A 27520-nucleotide genomic window follows, 5' to 3' on the forward strand; every position below is an offset into this window, starting at 1 on the left:
CATCCCTCCAGGTCGAGAATGACCCATCCACCACCACTCTCTGGGTGCGGCCCTCCAGCCAGTTGGTGACCCATCTGACTGTGTGGGTGTCAACCCCGCAGTCCCCCAGTTTCTTAATGAGAAGGGGGTGAGAGACAGTGTCGAAGGCCTTCCGAAAGTCCAGGAAGACTATGTCCACTGCTGCCCCTGCATCTAAGGATTTGGTGACCTGGTTGTAGAAGGCCACCAGGTTGGTCTGACAGGATCTGCCTCTAATGAACCCGTGTTGGTTGCCCCAAGCATGATCTCCCCCGTTGGCCCCTCGTGGACATGTGCCAGAATAATTCTCTCAAAAAGCTTGCCCAGGATCAAGGTAAAACTAATTGGCCTATAGTTTCCCGGGTCCTCCTTCCTCCCCTTTTTGAAGATGGGAACCACATTGGCCCTCTTCCAGTCCTCTGGCACCACACCAGAGCACCACGAGTGCTCGTACAGCCGTGCTAGGGGTCCCGCAATGACCTCTGCTAATTCCCTTAGTACTCTAGGGTGGAGATCGTCCAGACCAGCTGATTTGAATACATCCAGTCCCTCCAAAAGTTCCCTGACTAGATCCTCCCTGATCTTTGGCCTAGGTGTGCCTCTCCTGGGGCTTAAGGGGGGCCCAGAGAGGGGGTTGCTGTTCTGGTCCCTGCTCAGGAAAATGGAGGCAAAGAAAATGTTAAATATGTTAGCTTTGTTGTCTGGTGTGACGACCAAATTTCCTAGCATGTCCTGCAGGGGCCCAACATTACCCGGTACCTTCTTTTTGCCCCCTATGTATTTAAAAAAGGACTTCTGGTTGTCTTTGATCCGGGAAGCTAGTCCCAGTCCCATCTCCGCCTTGGCCTCCCTGACTGCCCCCCGGGAGCCCTGAGCAACCGCAGTACAGTCCTCCCTGGTGATGGCCCCTCCCTGCCATTGGGTGCATGCCTCCCTTTTAGTTAGGAGACATTCCCGGATGCTTTTGGTGAGCCATGGGAAAAGACAGTCAGTGTTTGTTGAGTTTGATGATAAATCAACAAAACTGCGATGTTATCTGCTTAATACGTGCTAAAGGTCTTTTGTTGCCATGGGCATTGCTATTATGGTACTGTTACTAAGATGTTACACAGTCATTATAGCTACCTGTGGATTCTCTAAACTCGCAGTTTTACTGTCAATAGCAGACCCTTTGCGTAGACCTTGGGAAAGGCTGGTAATGTAAAAGGAAAGGTGTGATATTAGGAATGGATGTTCTTGTAAACAAGTGAAGGAATCACTTATTTAAGAAGTGAATGGATGGTAATAAATAGGCTTCAGTATGCCAGAGAGATAGTGGCTAAAACAGAATGCAATGTTTCCATAAAATTATTTGTAAAGGCTCTGAAGTGGTTCAATTTCTTCAGGACTAGAGCCAAGCTAAAATAAGAATGTCTTTCTCATGACAAATTCTGTTAGTTCAATATCTGCTTTCATCCCAAATCAAAAAGGACATCTGAATGTAACTTTTTTTTCCTGACCAAAGAAAAAGTTTCAGAAATGGTTTGAATGAAAAAGAAAAAACCTGGAAAACCATCTTGAGGCAATTGTTTAGTACATGTATTTATTTTTAAACTCATTTTAACCCTACAGAGCAATTTTCTCTCTTTAGATTTAACCCCCCCCCACGTAGGTATATAGTTATTTTGATATCTTACCATAAAGACCAGCCAAGGTCTCCTGCAGCAGAAGGGAACAGTTCTCCTCCCTGAAGCGGTGCTGTTTTCTGCGTTCTGGCTCTGAAGAGCCGGGTTGCTCAGGATCCAATGTCTGCATGCAATCATCACTGAAGCGACTAGGAGATGGTGAGGAAGGATCTGCAGGACCACTAACCACTGAATGCAGGATTGTGCCTTTCAAATACAGCTCTATATTGGGAATGGAGGGAGGCAAAGCTATGTTGCCCCAGAAATTTTGCAGAAGTAGCAAAGCTGCTGTTCCCTCCCATACAGAAAGTGCATTCCTCTCTTGCTGACCAGTCTAGGGCCAGGGATGAGGCCATGACCTTGCCACATCCTTGCCCAATACAGCCAGTCTTAGTGATACTACCAGTGCCAGTCCCACACAGTCTTTGCATTCACATATCTCTTAAAGGTGCCCTCTTTTACCAACTGTGGACTCCAGTTGGTAGCAGTCTCTCCAAAATCAATAAGACTACTCAGATGACCGTGGCAATTAATGTTGAGCAATATAGTTCTCATAAAACATTCAATTACATCCTCACTACAGGGGAAAAAAAAAAAGGAACATACCTTTCTGGTTATGTTGGTGGTAAATGCAAGCAAGCACTGAAGTGTTAGAAGAGCTGGAGAAAAACAATTAATTTCCTACTCATATCAGCTTTATTAAAGGCACAGAAGGACAGAAATCAACTGAAAGGATATGAATGTACCAAAATTTTAATTGCTGCTCTTCTGATGGGATGGAAAGGGCTAAGTATATACATGGCAGGAGTGGCACTAAATCGAAAGATTGTCTTCCCTTTGTTCAGTACTATAAATGTCTGGAAAACAAAATAGGAAATAGGAGAACATTTAGTGATTGCACTTGTGCCCCAGGCCACCTCCCACATGCAAATTCCCTCCGTTTGTACGCCCCAAACATCCTTCTCAACACCTGCCCAGCTGCAAAAGGTCCCTTTTCACCCTAAGACCAGTTTTCCTCCCAAATCATTCCCAGCGGTAGAGCACTCCTCACCCCCATAAGCAATGCTTCAAATATCCTTTGTCACAGATCTTTGAGCTGCTGACTCCCCACTGCTCAAGGCAGATTCCTCTCCCTCCATCTTTTGGCTTTCTTACTGGATCTCCTTCACACCAATTTCCCACATTTGTCTCATCTACACATTTTGCCCTGGCTTTAGTTTGCACATTGTTCAGGGCAGGGATTGCCGTTTATATATAGGTTGAGTCCCTCAGGTGCTTCCACAATGTAAATGGTTTGGAGGCAAGCCATATGGATGGGGTGACCCTAAGCCAAACCAGTCAGGGGATTGTAGCTTTGGGCAATACTGGGACACTGACAATTTGCCCAACTGCATTTAGAGCAGGCCCTACAATATCTTACTTCTGCCTAAAGGGGCCAACCCACACGCCGCAGCAGCAGGATCAGGCTTTTCAAAAGTGAACTACAGGTAACTTTGCGATTCACCCGTTAACAATCTGACCCTCTGATTTTCCAAACTAAAATCCAGCATCTCCAGGCAAAAGCAACATAGCTATAGGTATTCATGGTTTGATTTTTGTGACATGCAACATGTTTACATTGGCGTAACCTGCTTTTACACCTGAGAAGCAAACACGTGATGTATAGGCCTATACTGGTAGATTCTGGTGTAGGGCTTCCAGTGGAATAAGCACAGTAAAGATACACCAGTATAACTTACACCAATCATGTAAACAGCATATGTCTGCAGTAATCCCCACCCCTCCACTTAGCCATTTGCAAACAGGCTATTACCTAATCCCCCTACCACTTAATTAACATGATGCTCTATTAGCAGCTACTGTGGCAGTCACCTTGAGACAATGGTCATGTACCCATTCTTGACCTCATTATGCCAACGTACAAAACCAACATACATTAGTGCTAACATGTGTCCAGGCCCTGCTAATATAAGGGCACAACTTGGTTACCACAAAGTAAAAGGGCCATGGACTGACTACATCACAGCTGCCCTGTGACAGCAGCCTATGTGCATGCAGGCTTACTCTGCAGTGAATAAAAGCTTACCCTTCTTGCACTGACAGCTAAGCTCCTATGTCTTAGCCTTTATTTTCTGCAGGGTAAAAGCAGGCACACAGGCAGCTTCTGAAGAGCAGCCGATGCACGATAAATTTTCACCATCGTTACCTGGTGGTAACTAGTTCATGGGTCCGTGCCCCCAAATAAAGCACCTACTTCTTCAAGTCCATTGACCTTGGGTTACTTTTGCTGTTCACATTTCAAAACATGTTCATGAAAACACCGTCAGGGAAAGATGCAAGAACTTTATCTATGGGATTACAGTGGAAACAGAGACAAGAGCAGACCACCCCCTTGCACCCAAAAGGATTGGGGTTTGTCTGAGAAGAAGTGCTTGCATCCAGTTCTTTTCTCACCACATTGCCAAATGCTTGGCACACAGGAAAACAAAGTGTAGTAAGCGAGCAATGCCACCGGGCTGTCAACAGTCTTTGGAGAGAAACTGTTTGTAGCACGATGGCATTGGTCCAACCCACACATGATTCTCATGAGGTGACACTTGCTCTAGGATGAAGTTCACCCTTGTGCAGGGAGCTGGCACAGTGCACCACTTACATCACGTATGAGACCTGTTTCGACAACTTATGTGAGACTAAGAGGCATCTGGGCTTGTTGTGGCTCTCAGCAGAGCTGAATTTCCCTCTTCAGGAAAGGCTTGCATGGGTCCATCTTAGGCTAGGAAGATGGTATTCATTCCTGTGCAGAGGTCCAGCTCAGTGCTCCATATATACCCTTAAAACAAGGGTGTATAAATATTGCTTAAGCGATGCACAGGACCTTTCCAAGAATCTAGGTGCTGCAGTGAGTATCAAACAAGAGATAAAACCTACCAGTCCATTCAGCTCAACTCATATTCTGCTCCTGTGCACCAATATAGAGCTGTATTCACTGTTAGTTGACCTCTGCAACTCATAATCAAGCTTTTAGCCTGCTATACCCTGCTGCTTATTCATTGGAAATTCTGTCCATATTAGCTCTCCGATCTTTAAACCAGAAGAAATCATTTTTACCGACCACTGTGCAAGGAAGGATGAAAGTCAGCGTTCTCACCAGCAACCATTTCTCATCTTAAACAAAGGCAAAGAGGCAGAACACTCCCCACCTTGTGATCGCTGTAGTAAGAGTCGAGATCCTCCAGTGGTTCCCCAATGAGCTCTGGGGGAGGATTCCCATAGAGTTCAGGCAGCTTTTTGCAAGCCTGTAAGTCAATTTGAGGTCGAGGCTTTTCTTCCTCTCCCACCTGTTCCTTGTTCTCCTGCTTGGGGGTCCTTGTGTGCTTCTCCTCAATGCGCTTCTCAATAGCAGCCAAGGATTCAGGCGTGAACCGGTGGAAGCTGTTAGTACCCGGTGGTAACAAGAAGTCGGCCATATTTTCATCCTGCTTCTCCTGTACTGGTCTTTATTCCAAGTAGTGGAAACAGCTGAAACAAAAGGTATCGCAATAAGTGACTGTCAAACTGATAAACCAGCATACAAACACTTCATATGTCTTCCTTTGTTAGAAACCCATGGACGCAGACAAATTCAAGTGAGTTAACAGGAGGCAAGCATCTACGAGAGAAGAGCTGCTTCACTGTAACCATTCATGTTTGTGTCCACAGCTGCCTTGCAGGAAAAGAAAGCTAAAAACTGGGACAACTTAGATCCATTTCAACCAGGCACATCCCAGATTTGCTTTTACTTACTGAAGGGTGGCAGCAGATACAGTTGCCAACATTAGCTGTTCTGCAGGAAAAGCCCCTGTTACCTTTTAACTTCTTTTAACTTCCATAAGAAACACTTCCAAAAAGTGACTTAGGCACCTAGGACCCCAGTATTGAAAGTCACCTTTGAAATGTCAGGTTAGAGTCCAAAATCACTTTAAATGCTCTTAAACATCTCTGCCCTAAGCCTTTATAGCATCCGTTTAATAAGTCAGTTTTTTCATAGGGAGGGGAGGGGGCCACCTTTTACATTTATGTCAGTGTTGGAAGCAGCTGCATATTTCCTCCTGAATACCATCATGCTCCTCCTTAGCTCTGGCACCTCAGTCTGTATTTGGACTCCTTAATAAAAAAGGAGCAATTTTCCAAGGTGCTGAGCAACAAAAAGTTCAAATTCAGCTCTTCTGAAAAATCAGGCAATTTCTGTTTATTCTATTGAACTTTCAGGACCCAGCACCAAACATCTTGGCATGAGCATGCTTCCCTGTCAATGCTCCCAAGTCTGGCCATAATGGAGAGCAAGTGGTGTGGGGAGTTCTTGTATTTATTTTAACATCTAGAAATGAATTGTAAAGGCAAAACCCACAACCAAAGAGCAATGACCTCATTAATCTGCCCATAATAATGCACAATGAGCTGTTAAAAGGAATGAAAAACTACATTTACCTTTAGAAAACTGGGGTGACAATCATCCCTGTGCCAGCAGGCTGCAGAAGGCCTATCCTCCTTTTAAGTCTCACTGAAGTCCTGTTTTGAAGGCTTATGGGGGACATAAGGGATCATAGCCTGTGACTCGGCCCTTTGCACAAGAGTTTTTGCCAGCAAGGATAATCATCACTTCCAAGGTACATCAATTAAGTACGTACTATGCAGAAGACAAATATGTTTTTTGCCTCTGCAGTGTTAAAATCATTCTCAGCAAATTAAAATCCAATCTAGTGATGGACAAACCCGACACAGGTTTTGAGGTGAGCAGTACCATTGCATTGGTTACGTTTCTTTGTTCAGGCAGAAGAATTTTTCTGTGCTTTCAAATAGCATTTGTCTACTTCTAGTGGACATGTCCACATAGTTTGCTTCTATTAAGCTCTGTGATGACAGCATTTTTATTAGGAAGCGAAGCTTTAACTGGCCCCTGTCTGACAACCAGTGTATTTAATGACTCAATTTATCCAAGTGAAGTACTCTTTCAAACAGCGGTTGTTTTTCCTGTTTTGAGCTTGCTCAAAGATGAAGTATTAGATTGTCATCAAGCACAGCATATCACATGGCAATAGCTTGCACGGTCCTGTATGTTGTTATGGGTGGCTGGACTGGCCAGCCCTTGGCCCCACATGGTTCAACCCTGGCTTGCTGCATGTAGTACATATTAAGCTTAAAGAAATGACACAGCGAGTATAACCAGAGAGCCTTTAATCACTGCTAGCCAGCTGATTAAGCTGGCTGGCAAGTGCAGTGCACAGGGCTACACATCTGAAGTGTGATAGAACAATCATATCTTTCATATCTTTGTTACCCATTGAATAACTATAGAAATCAATCAGATTACGACTGCATAAAAAACCAAATCACTAGTTACCACCCAGATGCCCATGCACGTGTACCCTATTTCACTGCTTTGGTATGTGTACCAGTTACTTGACCCCTTACTGCTCCCTGGAGGATGTATTACTTGAATTACCATCGTCCAGGTAGAGCCTGCAAGGGCTTTGAAACTCCTTGCTCGTTATATTTCTGGCAGTTCCACTGAGCCTGGCACTATCTTCCAGGAAGAGAGAGGGAAGGGGAAAAACATGGACACTGAGACCTCATTAAACTAAGGAGAATGGGGGCTTAAGGGAGAGGGCGGCCTGTTAGGAGCGGAGACCATGTTGAGACAAAGCTTTGCTGGAGCCTCCGAAAGACAGGCAGAGGCAGAGGGCCTCTAGTCTGCCCAGCATGTACCACAGCTTCCCATTTCAGCCTCTGAACAAGTGGAGGTAGAACAAATTAGGCCAAATGCCTTATACTCTGTGCACTTCTTTATACCTTGCTTTTGTTCTCCCAACTTCTTTCCCTCTTTATAGCACCTTCCTCATGAACAACAGGAAATTACAAGCCTTTCAGAAGAGAAATGCATTTTCTTGCACTTTCATCGTTCGGTGACTCAGCACCACAGCCGCACACAAATGCCATGTTATTTCCTAAACTTGCCATCATCACGAAGCGGGGGCCAGGCAAATCTTCTTTTCTGCATATAGTGAAACCTATCTTAAGCGATCAGCAAAGGAAACAACATAAATCAGTGACTAAGTACAGATCGCCTAGTACAGATGGAGCACTGCTATAATGACTGGTGCGTGGGCGGTCGAGTTCAGAGGTTAGGACTAAAGCTAGGTAGTATGACTCCAAAGATCAGGCAGAGTCAGGAGCTGGAGTCCAGGAGCTAACTAGATCTGGAGTGGGCTTAGGATGACAGCCTGAGATTTCTCTGTTGATCAGCCTGGGGGCAAGTCCACACTCTGCCCAGCTGCTCCTACCTACATGCCCCCAAAAGATGCCAGTGAGGCTGCTCTGAGGTCACCTCTGGATATAAAGTTATTGGAAAACACACTGGAAACTTAGGTCTTAAGGCCATCCACAAAGGAAGAAGCCTTGCCAGAATATTTCCAGGTTTGGACATGTCAGCGGGAGCTGGCGGGATAGAGGCATGCCCTTAAGAAGATCCTGATTGAGGTAAGCTGCCAAGAGGCTACAGACATGTGCTGAGTTACTAAAGAAACTGAATTAAATCTGGGGACTATTGTTCCCTCAATAAAGCACTTGGGCTGGCAATACCCATGGGTGCAAACACCCATTTGGGAAGATTTGCCAATCAGGGGATTCCTACTTGTAGGTCCTGGGTAGACATGGGCAGGTCAAGGCCTACCCAAGGCTAAAGGCCTTCCCCACTATCGCTAGGGGAAGAAGGTCACAGGGCCAGGGCTGCAAATGATTATGGAAGACAACAAATGACAAAACAACAAAGGGAACATGGCTAAAAGGTTCAAAAACAGGTAAATGGAGCACCTGATAGCTCCCACCAGCCCTTCTCAGTGTTGAAGGAGTTGGTGGACACCATGCAAAGGAACTGCGCCCAGAGCTGAGAAGAAAGGAGAGACTAGAAACAGGTCACACAATTTCAGAACACCTTCCTGTAAGCCTTCTTCCTTCGAGGGGCACCCACCATGGGATTGTTTGCAGGGCTCTAGCTTCTATCCTTATGAAGTTAGGTGATGGGAACCCCAAAAGGACATCTTGGGGGGATACTTAATCAGTCTTCTAAAACAGAAGTCATCCTGAGCCTCATGATCCTGTGAGCAGGGTCTCAATCCATCTCAGTTTTACAATCTTTGCATTCTCCTTTGCCCAAGGAAGGGTGTGTGAGCCTCAAAGCTTGCAAATAAAGATTTTTTTTTTGCAACTATTTAGTTGTTTTAGTAAAAGATATCTGTGAGACAGTGAGAGAGCCCATGCTAAAACCAGAGGCAGCTACCCTAGACCCACAGCCCCAAAGGACCCGGCTGAAACCCTTCTTACCCAGGTGTTTCTGGAGGGGAGGAGCTGGGAACTCGAACCACAGTATAAAGAGGAGCCCGGAGCAGGCAGGAGGGAAGAGCGCAGGACCGGAAGCAAAGAAGTTGGGCCGAACAACGCTGGAGGAATCTGTGAGAGCCACGTGGAGGGCTGGCAGGAGGTTCCTGCAGAGAGGGAACTCACTGGAGGAGCTCTAGAGGAAGGTATGGTGGAGTGGCAGGGTCAGAAACTGCCTGCAATTTCCTCAGCAGCCAGCAGAGCCCCACAGAGAAAAGGTAAAGACTCTAATAGAGAGGTACTATTGAAGCCTGGTACCGTAATGACCCTAAAATGGGTACAAGAAAAACTATAAATGATGACCTCAATGAGATGAGGGTATTGTGATGACCCCAATAGGAGATGCAAGAAGCACGATCATAAGGACATGAACAGGGGAAGGAGAGAGTAATCGCACTGATGTTTTGTGGGGTTTTTTTGTTTATTGCCAAAAGTTGGGCAACAATCCTCCAGGACAGGAGACGTGGATTCCTTTCATTTTTTTTTGTCGAGGTAAAGGCTCCGGGGAGGAACCCGGTGGCTAAATACAAACCCGAGGACACTTGGACAACCGGTGGACCGGGCGAAGGTGTAGGGTGGTGGAGCCCTCAGCGTCATAGGGCAGCAGATGGTGAACAGGCAGAACTGCACATCCAGGTACTGAACATACTCCTATAAACACCAAAGACGTGGCAGGAGAGAACGTGGGTGTGTGGATCTCTGTCTAAGACTCAGCCCTCACTTCAGCCAGTGGGCTAAGGGCCTATGGCAATACACATCTAGATCATCTATCTGTACATGTGTATAGTTATCTGGAGAAGAAGAAGATAAAAGAGGAGGTCACAAAGACTCTTGGGAGGGCGAGCTACCCAGCTGGCCACTTGACAATATCGACTCTACCACAGTGACTGCTTTGGCTTTTTAGACTGACATGGCTACAACCATTATCCCCCTCAAAAGCCTGTGCAGAACATAGAGAAAAGTAGTTCTACCCTGAAATAACTAAGCCAGAATAGCTTAGGGAAGGTAGGGCATCCTCAAACCCACAAAGTGAAGGATCTGCCGGGCTGTTGCCCAAACCTGGAAAAAAAATTACCATATGCAAGAGAAACGGTTCTTTCTTTTGACTTGGCTCTGGGTAGTTGAAGAGATCTTTAAGAATCAGTGTAGAGGACCATGATGATGGGTAGAAAGTGGCACAGATTTCAGACAGCAAATTCTACCCATCTTTTTTCCTGCACCTATTTTCATTTATGCTTAGGTTTGGAGAAGTCAGAAGAGAGGAATACATTCAGAGTGATGTTCAAGTGGGCTGGATTCTCTACAGACTTTTATTTCCTTTACCATGGGTGAAATGGATGCTGAATGCTACGAGCTCAGGATTACCCACTCATGTGTGTTATGGTGCCACTGGCACTCACATAACACAAGTAGCAATGACTACATAAGGAGCTTAATCCTCCTCTGGTGAATATCAGGAGTTTCTCTGTTGAAGCAACATCATTATGGGACTGAAGAAAGTGGAGAATCAGGCCCAACAGCCCAAGTCTGCTGTGGGTCCAAGCTCAGAGGTGGTGGGGGGAAGTAACTGTAGGCCATCTATGTAGAAGAACTCTATGTAGGCCATCTGTGTAGAAGAAGACTGAAGGCCATCTGCATAGAAGAACTTCTTGCAAGGCACACTGATGCCTTGCAAGAAATTCAGGGTTGAGGCAAGAGTTCCCTTGCATCAAACCCTTCCACCCTTTCACTGTGCCTTCCATACTGCTCAGTTAGCTGCACATAGATATGCAGTGACTCCTTCTTTAGCTGTGTACTTTACAGATGTAATGAGGGAATCTATGGGAAGTCTGCTGCCAACATGCATCATTCAGGTTTTAATGGGTCATTACTTGGTCACATCAAAATCAGTTTTCACCAGGACACTCAAAGGCCTTCGCTGCAGTGAGGGCTATTGCCAGGTCTTACTGAAGCGTTCAACTCCGAGCCATTCTGTCAGCATAAGGGTTCAAAAAAATAAAGTTACAATGATGATATTATAAAGGTATAAAAGGGAAAGTAGTTTTGTTTTTGCGGGGATTTTTTACACTCAGTCTCCTAAGACTACAAAAAAAATGGCTGAACCATTTTTGTGCGAACCTCTTTTGAAAAAAAAAGTTCAGTTTTAAATGGAGATCAGGACTAACATTTCAGTGAAGACAGACGTTTAAAGGAAGTTAGAAGCAACTAACAAATATAGTGGTTAGGATGGGCATTGCTATGCAATCAGTTAAAGCAACTGTTGCTGTTTCTTTAATAATCCCTTATCAAGATTTATATTTGTCATTGCTTTCATAGTGTTAGTTGAACCTATTGTATCTCAACTATGCTACATTTTATATAAATATTCTTCAATCTTAAGTATCAGGGAAATGGAGAATATGATTTAACAGGCTTCTTCCATGCCTAAATTCTTTTAATCTATGAATGAAGCACACTTCTACAAACAGACTGGATAAATCTGTTTGTTTTTAGAAAGCATGCGACTTAAAAAGGGAAATCTTCAATGTCTGAATCACAGAGGAAAAATAATTTTGGTCTTCTGTTGGGGGGGGGGCGGTAATGAAATAGTACTATAGCTCTTCTGCTTCACACTTTCGCTATAATACTCCAGATATTTCTTCTACTGTCAGGCACATTTTTGAAGGGCGATGCTTCAAAGAACGTGCCAACACGCTGTTGCAGTGGTATTGCGGGGAAGATGTCACTCTTCGCTCCTCCTTAAATACAGGCCACGTCAGCTTGTTCTGATAAGAATGGTTTGATCATATAAACAAAGTCACAGTCCTGTGACAACTATTTCCTACGGGATAGTAGCGACAGGAGACAGCTAAGAAAATACTGCCAACATTAATGACAATCTTATTCAGATAGATCAGCAGCGATCTACTCCTGGCCTATGGAGCAGATCTGGCCCTCAAGGCCATGTCATCCAGCCAGTGGGGCTCCCCATAGGCCTGAAAATTTGGCAGCAGGGGAGCATGACAACATTAATTGCTGCTCCCCTGCTGCCAAATTTCTAGATGCATGGGGAACCCTACAGATACGTGGAAGAGCAGAATTTTTCAGAGCATTTATCATATTAAACATGGCTCCGTGTGCTAGATTATGCCAGCAAGTAGGGCCATACCAGCACGGCACCACATGGGGCCAGGCTGGACTGAGCTGGGCCAGGGATTACTTGCATCCTGCGCAGGGGGCCTGATTCCACATGCTGACCCCCCACAGACTGGCCCTACACCACTCTTCTGGTCTGCAGGGCCAAAAGGTTTGGTGCCACTGAGCCAGGTCAGTACTCCCTGGGAATCTTGTTCGTTCATCTTTTCTCCCTCCTGAAGACGCTTAAGGTTTTCTTCTCAACAAAGTTATGGCCACCCCAAGTCGAGAACCAGCACAAAGCCCATGAGTCACTTAAACCCTGCATGTATCCTGAAAACACTGTGCTGAACCTTTCACTGGCTGCATACTGAGGGGTTACTTTCACCCTAAAGGCCCACCTGAGCAGGGGTATAATTAGGGACACTCAGACCCTTCATCTTACAGCCCTATATGAGCTCCCCTAACTCAAGTTGGATGCCAAGGAGTGAGCACCTGCTGAAGGAGAGAAGCAAATGACTTGGCCTTGGAGTGAAGAGGGAACAAACAATTGTAATACCTTCCCATAAGTTGCTCCTTGGGTAGCACAGCGCAGCACAGCACAGCACAGCACAGCAGTGTGCTGCTACCCTCAGCTCTGATCTGGAGCCGTAAATGACACCCAAGGTGATCTCTAGAAGGCATTAGCTGATCAGGAAACCAGGGCTCATGTCCTGCCATAGTTTCCCTCTGGGATGTTGGAGAAGTCATTTAGCCTCTCTGTATCTGCATTCGCCATCTGTCAAACAAAGGCAAATGTATTTCCCTCTCTTCACAGGGGTATTGGGAAGGTAAGTATGTCAAAGACTTTTAGACACTCCACACTTGATCACACTTGTGGGGGCCATGAGAGTAGCTAAGTTCAATCAAATGAGAGCAGAAAGGCCCACAGGTGAAGGGGCAGGGGCAAGGGGCCTTGCTCATACTGAGCCATGCTACAATGACTACTTAGGGTGCTTACACAATTTGCATATTTTGCATGATTGGACCCCTGAAAGCACTCTACAGTCATGACATGTCAGTCGGGGAGGGAGGGAGCATCATGGAGCTGCAGGCTGGGCTGTGCCTGGCTGGCGCTGGGAGGGAGCAGGGTGGAATGGGGCCCCCTCACCTTGCAGCTACTCCAGCTGCGGTACTGAGGGCGGGGAGCCAGGCTGGGCCTGCAAGGTGAGGGGGCTCTCTTCTCCCACCCAGGCGTCTTGATAGTGGCAGCAGCTGGCTTGGCTTTGCTATGGCCGGAGCTGGGGGGGTGGCGGGAACAGAGCCCCCTCACCTTGCAGGCCCCTCCCCCCGTATCCTGACAGGTGTAGCTGGGGGGAAGCGGGGGTTTGGCAGCCTCCTCGGAAACTGCTGGAACGCCCCTGCCTGCTGGCCAGAGCCGGTGCAGGCAGGCTGGACCCCCCTCAACCCAATGGGAGAACGTCTGTTGGGCTGGGGGAGAGGCCACTAACTCATGGTGTTTAGCCCCATGAAATTTAATGGGCCACTCACACCATAAGACACTACTAAGGATGTACAAGTCTCTGGCCCTCACCAGGCCGATGCATTTCCACTGGAATTCTATTAGATCAAACTTACAAAGAACTGAGCACACAATATTACAGGACTGCCTATGGTTGTGTGGAGGCAATGGATGTTTAGCTCTAAATATAGGCCTTGCATTTCAAACTACCCTGATGACAAAAATAATCAGTGAAGATAGAATAATTTGATACTGCACAGCACATTTGTTTTGCTTTTTCTCCTTGATGCAGTCTCTTTGCCATTTTCTTTTGGCCCACAGAATACTGCTCTCCAACCTAGGAATAATGGGAAAGGGAAATGCAGAATCTGATGGACATATTTGCTTGGATGGCACTGGTATTGATTTGCAAACCCATCAGCATAAAGTTACCAATATACACATGCACCTAGTAACTAAAAAGAAAGATGGTGTGGAGTAACATAAAGTTTTTACTCCCAGGAATTTGGGATATGGTGTATGCATACATGCATGCAATGCAGTGTTGCATCCTTTTAAAAGCACCCAGCGCTGCATTGCATGTATTTGTATAAATGGGGAAATGCAGGTCAGCACTGAGAATATGGCAGTGGTGTGCGTTCAAATCAAATCACATAAAAAGTGTTTTAGTTTCAAAGTGCACTGCCGCCATTGTTTTTAGCGCTGATGCGCATTTCGTCGTGTATACAAATGCATGCAATGCAGCTCTGAACGTGTCAGCTCACATGCTCCACCGACTCAATTAATCGAGTCTGCTCCAGTGAGCTGGATTTCCTGTGCATTGGAGCAGATAAATGTATGTGTATAAATGTCCAGAAAGAACAATTAAGGATAATAATCGATAGCATCATTATCGACAGGTCATAGAATCCACAAGAGTCACAGTGAAGCTTAAATCTTCATATTTGTTCAGTGCTGTGAATTGCTAGGATGGAGGTGCCTTGTGACATTTTGTATAGACTGAATAATTTCTGTTGGTGCTGGCATGTATGCTTAGAAGGTAAATTACATCAGAATAAGAGCAGGGAAGAGTGAAACAGGCCTTGAAATTTCACAGAATGAAGCCATTACTTCTGCATAAGTTGGTAATTTAGTCAGGATCACCAAAGATGATTTAACTTCATGCATACTCCTAGCACACATTATCAGCCAGGTCTCCAGCTGAGGTAAATCAGTCTAATTCTACTGATTTCAATGAAGCCACATCATTTTATAACAGAAGAGGACGTGGTCTATTGTAACTGAGGACGTACAAGAGAGAATGCTTTAAATTGCACGCACGCACACACACACGCTTTTTAGATGGATTAAAGCTATCAGAAAGCATGCCATCAGTGACTTCATTTTAATTTACTCTGGATAAAAGTTCCCCAGTTCATGGTAAGCTGTACCTATTTTACAAGTGCAGCACTAACAGCAGCTGGAAGCTGTCAACACTGCACTTTCTGCACAACTGTCCAAAGAAAACAAGGATACTACCAATTTTGGTAGTAGTATTTGGGGGCTGGGGGGCAACACCTTCTAGTAATGGAATTACTATCACCAATTCATTTCTCATAGCCCATGGAACAGCCAACAGATGGTAAGGACATGTTGTCACTACTGTCCCATGTCATATCAAACCAATGACCTACACATGAAAGGTTTTGTATCCTGTTACCAACCTCTGGAGCCGTATAGCCCTACATATCAATCCTTGTGCGCAGAGGAAACAAACTCAGCAAACTCTGGGGTCGCTGACACTCTCCAATAAAATCTTATTGAAACGATTGCAATTTTGTGATTCTAAGATCATTTAGACAACAGGCCTTATCAAAGCAATTGGCCACAATAACACTGTCATGGAAACAATGCTGAGACATGGTTCCTTTCATCGCATGCCTCAGTAGGCAATCCAACTTATTGTAAAACTTCACATAATGCAGTAATGTGAGACTCCTGTCCTCAAAGCGAATGTGTTTGTTTTCAATGTGTAGTACAGAAAAGAAAAACTAGTTATATCCGCATCAAGGAAAAGCAGTAGCAAAATGAAACCTCTGAATTACTGACCCACACACCCTTTGTCAGCTTCCACTGCCTCCACTGTATCTGCTTGTAAATCCAGTTTAATAAATTTTGCTGGCATCTACTGTACTAGCATCATTGCATTCTGACATTACCATTGACTTATCGATAAGATAAAGTCTTCTGAAAACTAACATGAGCTAAAAGGAAATGAATTCAGAGGATTTCATCCCAATACTGAAGTAGTATTTGCAGATGATAAATGTTATGCCTAGAATTAAATGCTGGCACTGAGTAACTCTTCTCATATGATAAAATGCTTCATATATTCTAGCAGGCTAAAAATATGCTGCTTTCTTTGCAGGTGCTGTTATTTCCAATTATGCTGAAAAGGAATTATACAAATAAGCCAGAGGGGAACACCGCTGCACAGTTTCTGATATACATCTGTATAGTTTTTCCAAATAATAAGATTCCCTGCAGCCCAACAGATTTTTGTGTCTCCTTTGATTAATCAGGGAAAGGCTTCAGAGTGTACTTGCTATAAACTATTCAGCCTTTTGATTCAGGGCTAAGATTCGTCTTTCCCTATGTAAAAACCAGTAGAGCTACACCAGCATGCAAACTTTTGTAAAAGAATGGATCGTGGGACACTCAAAAGTTATTCAGCCCAGAAGACGGGTGACATCTTCCAAACAGGATTTATCCCCAAGATATCATAATAGCACCATTTTGTGCCAAATTCTACATATGACACACACAAGGGAGTGAACACCCACATAATTAAATATGCCAGATTTGGCCCAACATATGCATATGTTCTTTCAAAGAAATATTTGAACAAATTCAGGGAGTTTTGAAACAACGATGAAACATGCCTCGTAACTCCTGAGTGAAGGTTACTGCTGATAACTTAATCATAGATGTATCTGCCAACAGCTCAGAGCCTTATTCTGTGTAGCCCTAGTTGGGTCTTTATTTTGTGGAGGTAAGCTGGGGTAGGGAACTATGCTACCTGCTACATCCAGCACAGCTTACAGGTAGAAACTCATCTGCTTCATTGCAGATTAGATGTTTCACACATCGGAAGAAATGATTGACTTACAGAAACAACCATCAGAGGCTAATAGTGACATCCTGGGTTGTCTGGAAATCGGGGCGCAGGATGAGGGCTGCCATCAATGAGGACAAATAAAGCAAAGGACTGAATTCCAAACCCATGTTCGGTTGAAACTTGGCAAAATAAAATAAACCCCATTTCACTTAAGACCTGCAGAGACTGAACTGAATTGGAAGAGTCGAGGAGGACACAAGACTTAAGAGAAGGGGAGAGCACAGAGAGGCAGGCCTCTAACTTCCACAGAGAAAGCAGAGAAGCCCTGGATGTCTCCTCTCCAGCTCCAACAGGCCACCAGGACTGCCGGGCCCTACCAGATACCTACCAGACCACCTGAAACTACAGAAGGTAGTTGGCTTAATGATGATGACTAACTACTTCTCTTGTCTCCCCCTGCACCTGTGTCTTTGTGTCCAGCTTTACTCTGGACTACCAATCTCCAGCTTGCTTGAGTTCACGGAAATCTTTCCTTGAATTTGCATGAGCTTTGGGCCAAAGTATAAAAGATGGAATCATTTTATTTCTGTCATTCCCTTGGGATTTATGTATATATACTTTATTTCACAAGTTCATTGCATCTGCATGCAAAAGCTGTGATGGAACCTGGTGCTGAATGACAAGCTATTGAATCTGAATTACATAACACCGTAACCTATTATGCAAATGAGGTAGCTGAAGATAAGGAGGTGGGATAGGGAGGATAATAAATAGTTTTATATCCCTTATTTTCAATTATTTTTCAATAAATACCAGCCAGCTCCCAGCCCCCTGCAGCAACCTCCCCTTCTTCCAGCCCCAATGCTGTGCTCTGTGGATAGCCTGGTTGATTTAAAGCTTTACTTCTATTTAAATTGAATCAATGCTGAAAGGGCACCTGAGCTCACGGGGAGCAGCAGTATTCAAAGGAGTGAAGGAAAGGCACAGGGAGCATTGGAAACATTTCCATTTTCAAAAGTAACTTTGGGATTTAGGATCCCAAGAGTGCAAACCCTATTGCAGAGCATTGCTTAATTGTGCTTATGGGACTAATGGTCAATAAGTAAGAGAGCAAGAGCAAGTAATGTATCACACAGGCTGCCAAGGAGAAACGTTTGATGATGATCCCACTGCATGATGTATAGCAGTGGTTTCAGAACAGTTCAAAACTCTTAAAAAATACACTGACAGATTGTCTAAGTCACAACTTCAGCTCCCTGAGGTGATTGAATGCTGTGTAAGGGTGGAGGGCCTGGCCAGGCCTGGGGGGTGGGAGGAAGATAGAGGGGGTGAGGGGAATCGCACCAGATGCAGCAGTGGGAGGGAGTTCCTGCAAAGGCATGCACTGCAGTGGTGGGGGAGGGAATTGCACCTGCATGCCCACAGGTATGGCACTGTCAGGGGGTGCACAATACAGTGGTGGAGGGTGAAGCGGTGGGCAGTGTCCCATGAAGCGGTGGGCAGGGGGGGAGGTGCCTGTGAGGAGCAGTGTGGAGAGAAAATCTGTATGGTGTGTAGCCTAGCAGCCCCTGACTTGCCTAGTGCTCCCTGCATGGTGTGTGGCCCCTGCTGGTGTCCCCTCTGGGGGCTTAGACTTTGGGCAGCCCTGACTTAAGAGGATCCATTGGGCCGCTTTAATTCACACTGCCTAAGTGTGGCAGGGGACCACCCTGGGGCCGGGTCTCACATCAGCCTGCCCACCTAAGGCAGTCTGCTCTGACTTGCCTGCCACAACTTGATGGAAGCTGATACAAGAAGCAGGGGGCTGCCCATTCACTGCTCCGATGCCAGAGGGCACTATCCACGGCTCCTTACCTTCCCTACATCATGGCCCATGCCTCACAGATAGCATCCAGTTTATCATAGAGCTCCGGCTTGAGGCCAGGCCAAACTCGGTCCGCTGCTGGGCCTCTCACACGCTACCCCATTCAGAGTCACACTCATATCACCCGCCTCTCGCTGGGGCCTCTTCCACTCTGCACTCTCTCACTGGGCCTCTTGCATGCTGCCCCTCACTGGGCCACACCCAGCTTGCCCTGCTCCCTTGAGAAACCACGTAGGTCATCAGGCTTAACTACTCTCATTCCTTGACTGGCCCTGCACTGCCTCTTGGGTCCTCCATGATCCTCATCTGGACGACGACCAGCCAATTCACCAAACGCTGAGCTGACTCTGCCCCTACCCCATACCAGGCAACTTTACACACCTATACATTTCAAAGGGGTTGGCCTGTGTGCTGCTCTTCAGGCCATCTCTTCAGCCCTACCCTTAATACACAGGCCTTCAGGCTGCTACTGGGCACCCTACTCTGTGTGGGTCACACCTGCTCTACTGCCCACTCTCTAGGGCCACACTTCTGCTGCCCCCTACTCTGGGGCCTCCAGGGTCTTACACCCCTGTGGGGCTCAGGTACCCAAAGGCATGCCTGGCTCCTGACACTCATAATTACCCACTGAAGAGTGGGAGCTAGGGTTATGAGGTACCCCTACACGCCTTTCACCACGGAGGTAACTGGCCTGGCACTTCTAGGGGACTGTCCTGTCGTGAACAGCCCCAACAGGCCACCCTTCTCTGGCAGGGTGCAATTTTAAGTCATACCCAGGACCAGGAGCCTTCTGCCTCCCATAGCTCCTCCCTTACCTCTGAGGTGTTCTGAGCAGGAGCTCAGCCAGATGATGACTCCACCGCTGCTGGCAGCAAAACTGCTGTGCCAGCCCTATGGGCTTGAACCTAAAATGGCCGCTCATCAAGGCTGGACTGCACCTGCCAGCTGCCTGCTCCCAGCCCTTAAAGTGGCAGGCACCAAACGTGCACTGCCACACCAAGGAATAGCCCCCAAGAAGCCATTATACCAACTAACATCTGGTAAAGCAAAACATTGACTCCTATGGCTGGGGGACTAGATGGTATAGAAATGACTACAACGTATGTAGGTTTTTGGCAAAAGTTTGAAAAACCAAAAAATTATAGCTGAAAATTAATATAAAATAATGGCCAACCACACCCAAATTTCAATTTGGAAGTGCTGCTGTGCAAAGTCAAGCGAACAGTAGTTTTGGTAAGTCATGCTGCTCTGTAGGCAAGTAGGATGCATCCCAGGATGCGCCATGGTCTCATTTGGAAAGGGCAGGAAGTGCATCATTGGAGTTCCTAACTCTAAGGCATCCGAAGAGACGTAGGCCACATAAGCAACCTGACTCCCAGAAGAGAAGAGGGAAAGGAGCCAACTGCAGTATAACTCTTATGTGTTCCAGGGCAACAGCCAAATAATGAAAAATAGGTTTTGAATTATATATATATATATAATTTTATACTCATGAGGTTCCCTCATAAATCGTAGATATAGATTTATATATCTATATGATGGTTTTTCACAGAAAGCAACTGCTTTCCCAGAAACATTTTTGGATATATCTATAGATTTATATATAGCTAACATATCTATACATCTGTGTACGCAATTGTTCTGGGAAAGCAGCTGTTTTCTGTGAAAAACCATCAGTTAGAAACCCAATTTTCTATAAGAAACCAGTTCAATCTGACATTTCAGCTCAATCCTATTGTGCAGGACAATGATACCTGTTTTAAAGCCCCTTTGCCCTGCCAAGAGGGACACATAAAGAAGACTGGCATGTCCTGTGGGCTACGTGGCTGTGTTATGGCTTATGCAGTGGACAACAACCAAGTTTTTCTTCTTCTGACGTTCAGCAATGGCCTGTCTTCATAGCAGCCATCAGCCACGTGCCAGTAGAAGGGAAATGGGAAAGTCTAATGCACGACTGACTTCTGCAAGAGCCAACCAATGGATAAAACTATTTTAAAACATTAATTATGTATCTTCAGTTTCAATGTATTGCCTAGATCTAAATAAGCCGGTAAGGGACTTATTGTTCCTAGAAATATGACTGCTACGAGTCTGACAGTTTCAACACCACAACAGGCAGGCATTTTAAGAAAGAAATCCTATAAAGTCTTTCACGCAGTAGGTGATAGAAGCAATCAAGAACTTTATTATTCTGCTGCCTGAATTAATTTTCCTTTCAATTATAATTTTGGACAGTGAATTTAATGCCTGAGGTTATTATCACGTGGTCAGGAGCACCACGTGATGCAGTGCAGCAGCTTTTGTGCCTCCGCTGCACCATCCCAAGCCTGAAACGGACAGAACTTAGGAGGTCACTGGGATTCACCTGGGGCAGGTAACAGCCCTCGAGGGAGGGGTGAAATATTGCTTAGGGGTGTCCACGAGCCAGCCAGAGCTTACAGGAACTTTCCAAACACTCTGTGAAGACGTCGTCCTGATTCACAGCCATCCTCCTTCCTCAACCTGGGACTCGCCCTCCTGCGAGTAGTTCTGACAGTACATCGTGGTTCTTAGAGCCAGGACAAACAGTCCCACAGAACTGCAACAAGTCCTACAGACATGGCTGGGAGCTTTCTGATTTTAGGCAGGAGCTCCTTGTGTACATCCCCCTCAGGGTCTTTGGTTTGCAGCTAGTGAACAAAGCACCTACAAACTAAATGGGAGGGTTCCCACTGGTGTCAACTAGACATCCGCAGCATCCCAAGGAAAGGGGGAGAACAGGACTTGGCGGAGCGGGAGCCAAGCGGTCACCAAAGTGACAGTGGGGAGCAACCATAAAGAAACTCCTTTATATTTGCACATGCCCCATCGAGCAGATGGCGGGGAGAGTCATGCTGGAAAGATCCTCATCTTAACATGCTTGAGTCCTCTGTGCCACCTCGCTCGCAGGGAATAGGGACAGGGAAGAGGATGCAATGAGGCTAACAAGAAAGCTACATAGTCCAGATTGAAGATGGGGGAGGGAGGAAGGAATAAAGGAACAAAGTCCATGCCGGATGGGAAGAGGAGTTGAGGAGAATTGTGAAGAGCCTACCAGAGAGAGATGAGGGATAATCTACTGACTTCAGCAGGACCAGGATTTCAATCAGCATCTCTGCTTTGCAGCCTGGTGTTGGCTGGCTGCTTCCTGAGGGGTTCCTTCAATCCCTCACTCTCAGGATGAAAGCAAGAAGGGACATAGGTGCCATTAGACAGGGCTGGCCAGCTTCACTACAGGCATCAGAAACAACTGCAAGCAGCAGTGCTGATGCATAGCTGCCAAGTGGATCCTGAGATAGGAAACCTTGCCTGGTTACCTATCAGTCTGACATTTAAAATCAAAGGCTTAATTCCTTTAGGTTACTGCTTGTATTAATATACCAATATCTATAGACCCACGTGTATCACACACATAACACGAAGAGGGTTCCTGCCCCAAAGAGCTTACACACCAAATGAACAGCAAGATAGTCCGGTTCTGCTGCTCTTGCAGGACAGCACTGGAGGAAGGAGGCGGGAAGGACACTTGGCTGACCCCAGAGTCTAGCCTGAATATTTGTGCAGTGACCTGGCGTAGAGCAGGACCAAACCTGCAAGTGGAATCCCCTTAAAGGACACGTCCAGCAAGATCTCGTGATCATACAATTACTCTGGGTTAGGATTGATGGAAAATTCTCTGCTGAAATGTCTTTTCAACGAAAAGTTGCTGTTTCTACTCTAACTCGCATGCCCTCAAAGAAGCTGATACAGCTGGACTCTAGTGGCACTTCAGTGTTGAACAGGAATGACAGGTTACATGCTTTATGCTTCCCCTTCCTCTGCAGGTCAGGAGCTTGGCCTGATTGCATCTCCCAGGATCAACCACTTGCTCCACTCGGGGTGAGGAGAAAGGGGGTCAGACAAGGTGCAGCAGAGAAGGTGCCTGACTGCAAGACATCCTCAGAAATGTAGTTTAGCCCACACCTTGACATGCGGAGGTGAACGGAAAAGCAAGGTACTTGAACAACAAACTCTCAAAATGGCTGCGGTGGCTCCCATATTTCAATACTTTCGGTTTCAGCTGAAATAGTTGGTTTTTCACTATTTCCCTGAAAAGTAAGATCTTGCACGAAGAACGCTTTTTATGACCAGCTTTACCTTAAACTTATGCAAAAGTAAAGGATGCAATTCACTGTAGCTACTATCTGTAGGCATTTTGCTTCTTACTACATCAAGTCAATGGGTCACCAGTAGGTTGAACAGGAGTCCTTTATTTTGGCATCCTGAAAGAAATAGTCACTGATGACAGCCCAGGGCTTGGCAACACCACGTGCCAGGATGTTGGAATAGCAATAATATGATTTCAATTCCTTCCTTCCTTCCTCCTTCCTCCACTCTCAAAAAAACGTACTGGCAGAGACAGTTGTACAGATTGGGAAGAGCATTCATACAACAACCCCCCTGCTAATAAGACAATCCTGCATCAGTCATCCAGGCAGGGAGGGTGTCGATCCCGAAAGACCGGGACACTGAAAATTACTACTGACCCTCTCATTTCTACAACTTATTTTTCTACATGGATCTAAACTGAATACAAACATTCAAATTAATTAAAGTTTTAATAAGGAAATATGCTTAAGAGGTATACCTCTTACTCACTGCCTGTTTGATAAAAACACCCTGTTTTAATTCTGAGCTGCCTCTTCTTCCACAGCAGAAGACTATTTGGTCCGACCTCACAACGTGTCCAGTATTGCAGCACAGCATCTCCGATGTTTCATAGTTGGTCGGGTCGGAAGGGACCTGAGCAGATCATCAAGTCCGACCCCCTGCCATGGCAGGAAAGAGTACCGGGGTCAAATGACCCTGGCAAGGTGCTCATCCAGCCTCCTCTTAACGACCCCCAGGGTAGGAGCCTGCACCACTTCTCTTGGTAGTTGGTTCCAGACCCGAGCCGCCCTGACAGAGAAGTCGCGCCTCCTGATGTCTAGCCTGAATCTACCCTCTGCCAGCGTGTGACCGTTATTCCTGGTCACTCCTGGCGGTGCTCGGGGGAACAGGGACTCTCCCAATGCCTGCTGGTTCCCTCTGACTAGTTTGTAACAGGCCAGTAGATCTCCCCTCAGCCTCCTCTTGTGGCGGCTGAACAGGTTCAGGTCCCGGAGCCTCTCCTCGTAGGGCCTGCCCTGCTGCCCCCTGATCATACGAGTGGCCTCCTCTGGACCCTCTCCATGCTGTCCACATCCCTCTTGAAGTGCGGCACCCAGAACTGGACACAGTCCTCCAGCTGCGGCCTGACCAGTGCCGCATAGAGGGGGAGGATCACCTCCCTGGACCTGCTCGAGATGCATCTGTGGATGCATGACAAGGTGCGGTTGGCCTTCCTGACTGACTCCCCACGCTGCCGGCCCATGTTCATCTTGGCATCAATAGTGTCTCCAAGATCCTTTTCTGCCTCTGCGCTGACGAGAAGAGAGTTCCCCAACCTGTAGGTCTGGTGCTGGCTCTTCCTCCCCAGGGTCAGGTACCGGGGAGGAAGACCCAGCCCCATACCTACAGGCTGCGGAGTGCCTGACACCAGCTACTGAAATGTACTTCTCCATCCGCTTCGATTAACCCGAGTCCAGGAATGCTGGTGTCAAAATCATTTTTCTAGCCCATCTAGACATTCCTCTTTGCATCTCTCAAGTGACTCCCACTTTTCTGTAGTGTTCAGTATAAATTACTTGCCTTCACCTCTCAGGATACGGGTTAAGATGGACCTATGGTCTGACCCAAAAAATGTTCTTATGGTCTGTCTAACTCCTTCTTCACCTGGTCTGGGATGCCAGCACCCCCCTGCTTTCTTCTCCCGATTCCCCTCGCCCTTGGGAGGAGCTCCCTGTAAACACCCATCTTTCTTTTTTGGAAGGCATCACAGGAAAGGAGATTTTTAAAAATAATTTGCCAACAGTTCATCCACCAGTGTGCTCAAATGGCTGCTTACTATGCTCTTTCCTTTTCCTCCCCCTTCTCTCGCTATCCATTTTTTTGTTTCTTGAATTAGATCATACCCTGATAAACAAAGAAAAATGCTTCACTGAACATATAGATATGCAGAATCATAAGAATGTATTCCTTTTTGATGTTGAAAATAAACTCAACTAAGAGATTATTCCTCTGTGAGGTTTAACCACAGTGTGAAAGCTCTGATGTTAAAAAAATCAGGAGTTTTCCAGTTATTTATGCACAAAAAATGAATCTTATGAATTACTATTTTTTTTTTTTTTTTTTTTTACAAAGGCACCATTAGCCTTCATGGTGAAATTTTCTTCTGGTGCAAACAGGACAAACATCTTTAAATCCCTTTATATCAGCCAAGAATTTGGCTCTTCATTTTGCTTCCCCCCACCAAGTGGTCAGAAGGCAGTCGAAGAGGAGGGTGATAAGCATCCCAAAAAAAAGGAAAAAAGGGGATACCATATAAATGTTACCTATCCTTCTTACAAGTAACACCTGAGAGTAGGGGCAGCACTGGGGGGAGGGTGGGTCTTGGAGGGACTATAGCCACCCCAAAATTTGCCTTAGCTCCCCCATAGCCACCCCTTCCAGTGCTGCCCCGTCCAAGCCCAACATCCCCCCGCCCTCCTAGGCCACCATTGCCCACCCTGCTTCTGCACGCAGTGGTGCGGCGCTCCCAGCCTGCAGGCCCCGTGTCCACCTTTGTCTGCACAGCACCCCCTATTTTCTGTCTAGCTCACCTCAACCCCCCTGCCAGGAAGAGGCTGGTGCCACCCCTGCCCAAGAGGAAAAACACGTTTTTCTTCATGTTTTCAGTTTGTTTCATGCTTTAGACAGCACTTTGCATGTAATTGGTTTCACAGTTTTCTCTGTATAGTCAGTTTGACCATTTTCCTTTGTGTGTGTGGGTGTTCCACACAGAAATAAGAGACTTGGGAACTTTTAAGAGATAAGAAAATGTGCTTGTAAAACCACAAAATTGCTATGAGGACTCAGAAATGGAGATGCTATTTAAAATTATTGTTCAAGGGAACAGAGTAGCCCACTGTATATTAGAACCTGTAGAAAATACTCTACCAAATCTGTGTATGGGGGCACCTGGCTAGGAGTCAGGAGACACAAATCCTTTTCAGCCATGATCCTACTCTGTGACCTTCAGCAAGTTACTTCATCTTGGGGAAAAAAGACCGCCTCGTACTCTGTGATTATTCAGCACCTAGAAAAATACTACTGGAGCCAGATCCCTGGCTGGAGCCCTTGCATTGTTAATACAATATAAACTAAAAAAGAATTTAACTTATTCTTTTCAAACAGGCTAATGTTCAAGTTGGTGAGCTGGATCCCTTTATATGGATAAAATATTGTTTTCCCCACTTGTCTCATTCTAGAGCAACAGACCACGCTTTTCTGAGGATTTACCTTTGGATGGAGACCCCAAACTAGACACTTTTAAGTGGAATGAAAAAAAAATCATTCTGAACTTGGCACGAGTGAAATGAAGTCTCTCTCACACACAAAATAGGGATCTGCATCCTTAGCTATAGATTTTGTTAGCACAGCAGCTTCCAAACCTTCTCAGAGCCTGACAAATAAAAAACAAAAGAGGCAGACACTGAGGCTCTGCCTAACCAGTCACATGAAAACATAAAGCACTTGGAGTCTGATTAATGAATAATGATGGTCTGTTATCCAGGAAACCGGCGAAAGCCAACTGCTTTTTGATCGCAGACCAACTGTTGGGTAAAAGTCTTCTGAAAAGCTCTCTCCAGCCTATGGGCCAGTTACACGTTGCTGCTGGAACCTGGACCAGGCCAGTGGGCTTTTATTAAAAAGTTTGACTCTTGTCCTAAAGGAAAAATGTAAACCAAAAATCACCTTCTAGGCCAAATTCAGCCATGGCACGCCCAGTATGGGAGTGCTGCCGGGTTCTCCCGCTGCTACTGGAATCTCTGCATCCAAAGTGGGAGAAGGAATAACAACGACTCGGTGGGAAAAGGAGCAGCCTCATCGCAGGGTTGATGTTACCTGCCTGCTTCCCCAAGTTAGTGTCTTTCAAGATAACCAGAAGGTGTAGGGTTATGGGGCTGGGCTCCTTCCCCACTCTGCAGCTCCAACACCTGTGGCTCCTGTGAAGCTCATGGAGTTTTCTGGCCCCCAAATCCCCTCCCACGTAGGGAGTAGCCTCACCTTAGTTTACAAGTGGTGCTAGAGGTTAAGGACTGTGGCTGGTCTTGCCCTGGTGTACAACTCAGGCAAGTGCCCTCACACAGGGGACAGGTCATGTAGCTGAGTTGTGCAAAGTGATAAGAAAGCCCTGGCATGATGCACACCCTTGCCACCAGCTGGCGTAGCTAAGCCAGACACAGAGATGGGATCTTGCAGCACCTTCTGCTAAGGTGTCAGTGCTGTGGTGGCACCAGTACTCTCAATGGGCCCCATAGGAGATGTCCTGCCTGAATCAGCTAATATTCCTCCCAGGACACTGGCTCCAACATAGCCCTCTTCACGCTGTTCCAGCACAAGGGATGGCTTTGAGCCACGGTCCAGCTTTACAATGACTTGCCAATGGCCAGAAGCCAACTCAGTGGCAGATTCAGTTATGGAAGTCAGAAAATCCTGGCTTCCAACCCCCCAGGTTTAATCCTCTACGCAATGGCTAGGGGAAGAGAAAATTCATGCTCCCATTCATATTGATATTAAACCAAGAGGCCTAAAGAAAGCATCCCTTTCACTTAGCATTTCCCTTCTTGATGGAGGAGGCTGTCTGTGTTCCTCTCAAAACACCACCCACCCATCTCCTGGTATAGCGTGAGCTCCAAAGGGGATTTTCAATTTAGGCACCTGAAGTCAAC

The 27520-nt window shown here is 46.1% G+C and overlaps 1 protein-coding gene across 1 annotated transcript in view; it reads right to left on the reverse strand.

The window, feature by feature from the left end:
* The window catches only part of SCN5A (sodium voltage-gated channel alpha subunit 5), a 317379-nt gene that overhangs the window by 256931 nt on the left and 32928 nt on the right, over positions 1-27520 (reverse strand). Inside the window, exons 2-3 of the mRNA XM_090047773.1 lie at positions 4883-5201; positions 2421-2539 (exon numbers count right to left, since the gene is read on the reverse strand). Coding sequence (XP_089903899.1) covers positions 2421-2539; positions 4883-5149 — 386 coding nt within the window. The 5' untranslated portion in view covers positions 5150-5201. The remainder of the gene's footprint in view (positions 1-2420; positions 2540-4882; positions 5202-27520) is intronic.

Source organism: Crocodylus siamensis, chromosome 5 (assembly GCF_052110815.1).
Source record: "Crocodylus siamensis isolate JL-2025a chromosome 5, ASM5211081v1, whole genome shotgun sequence".
NCBI lineage: Eukaryota > Metazoa > Chordata > Crocodylia > Crocodylidae > Crocodylus > Crocodylus siamensis.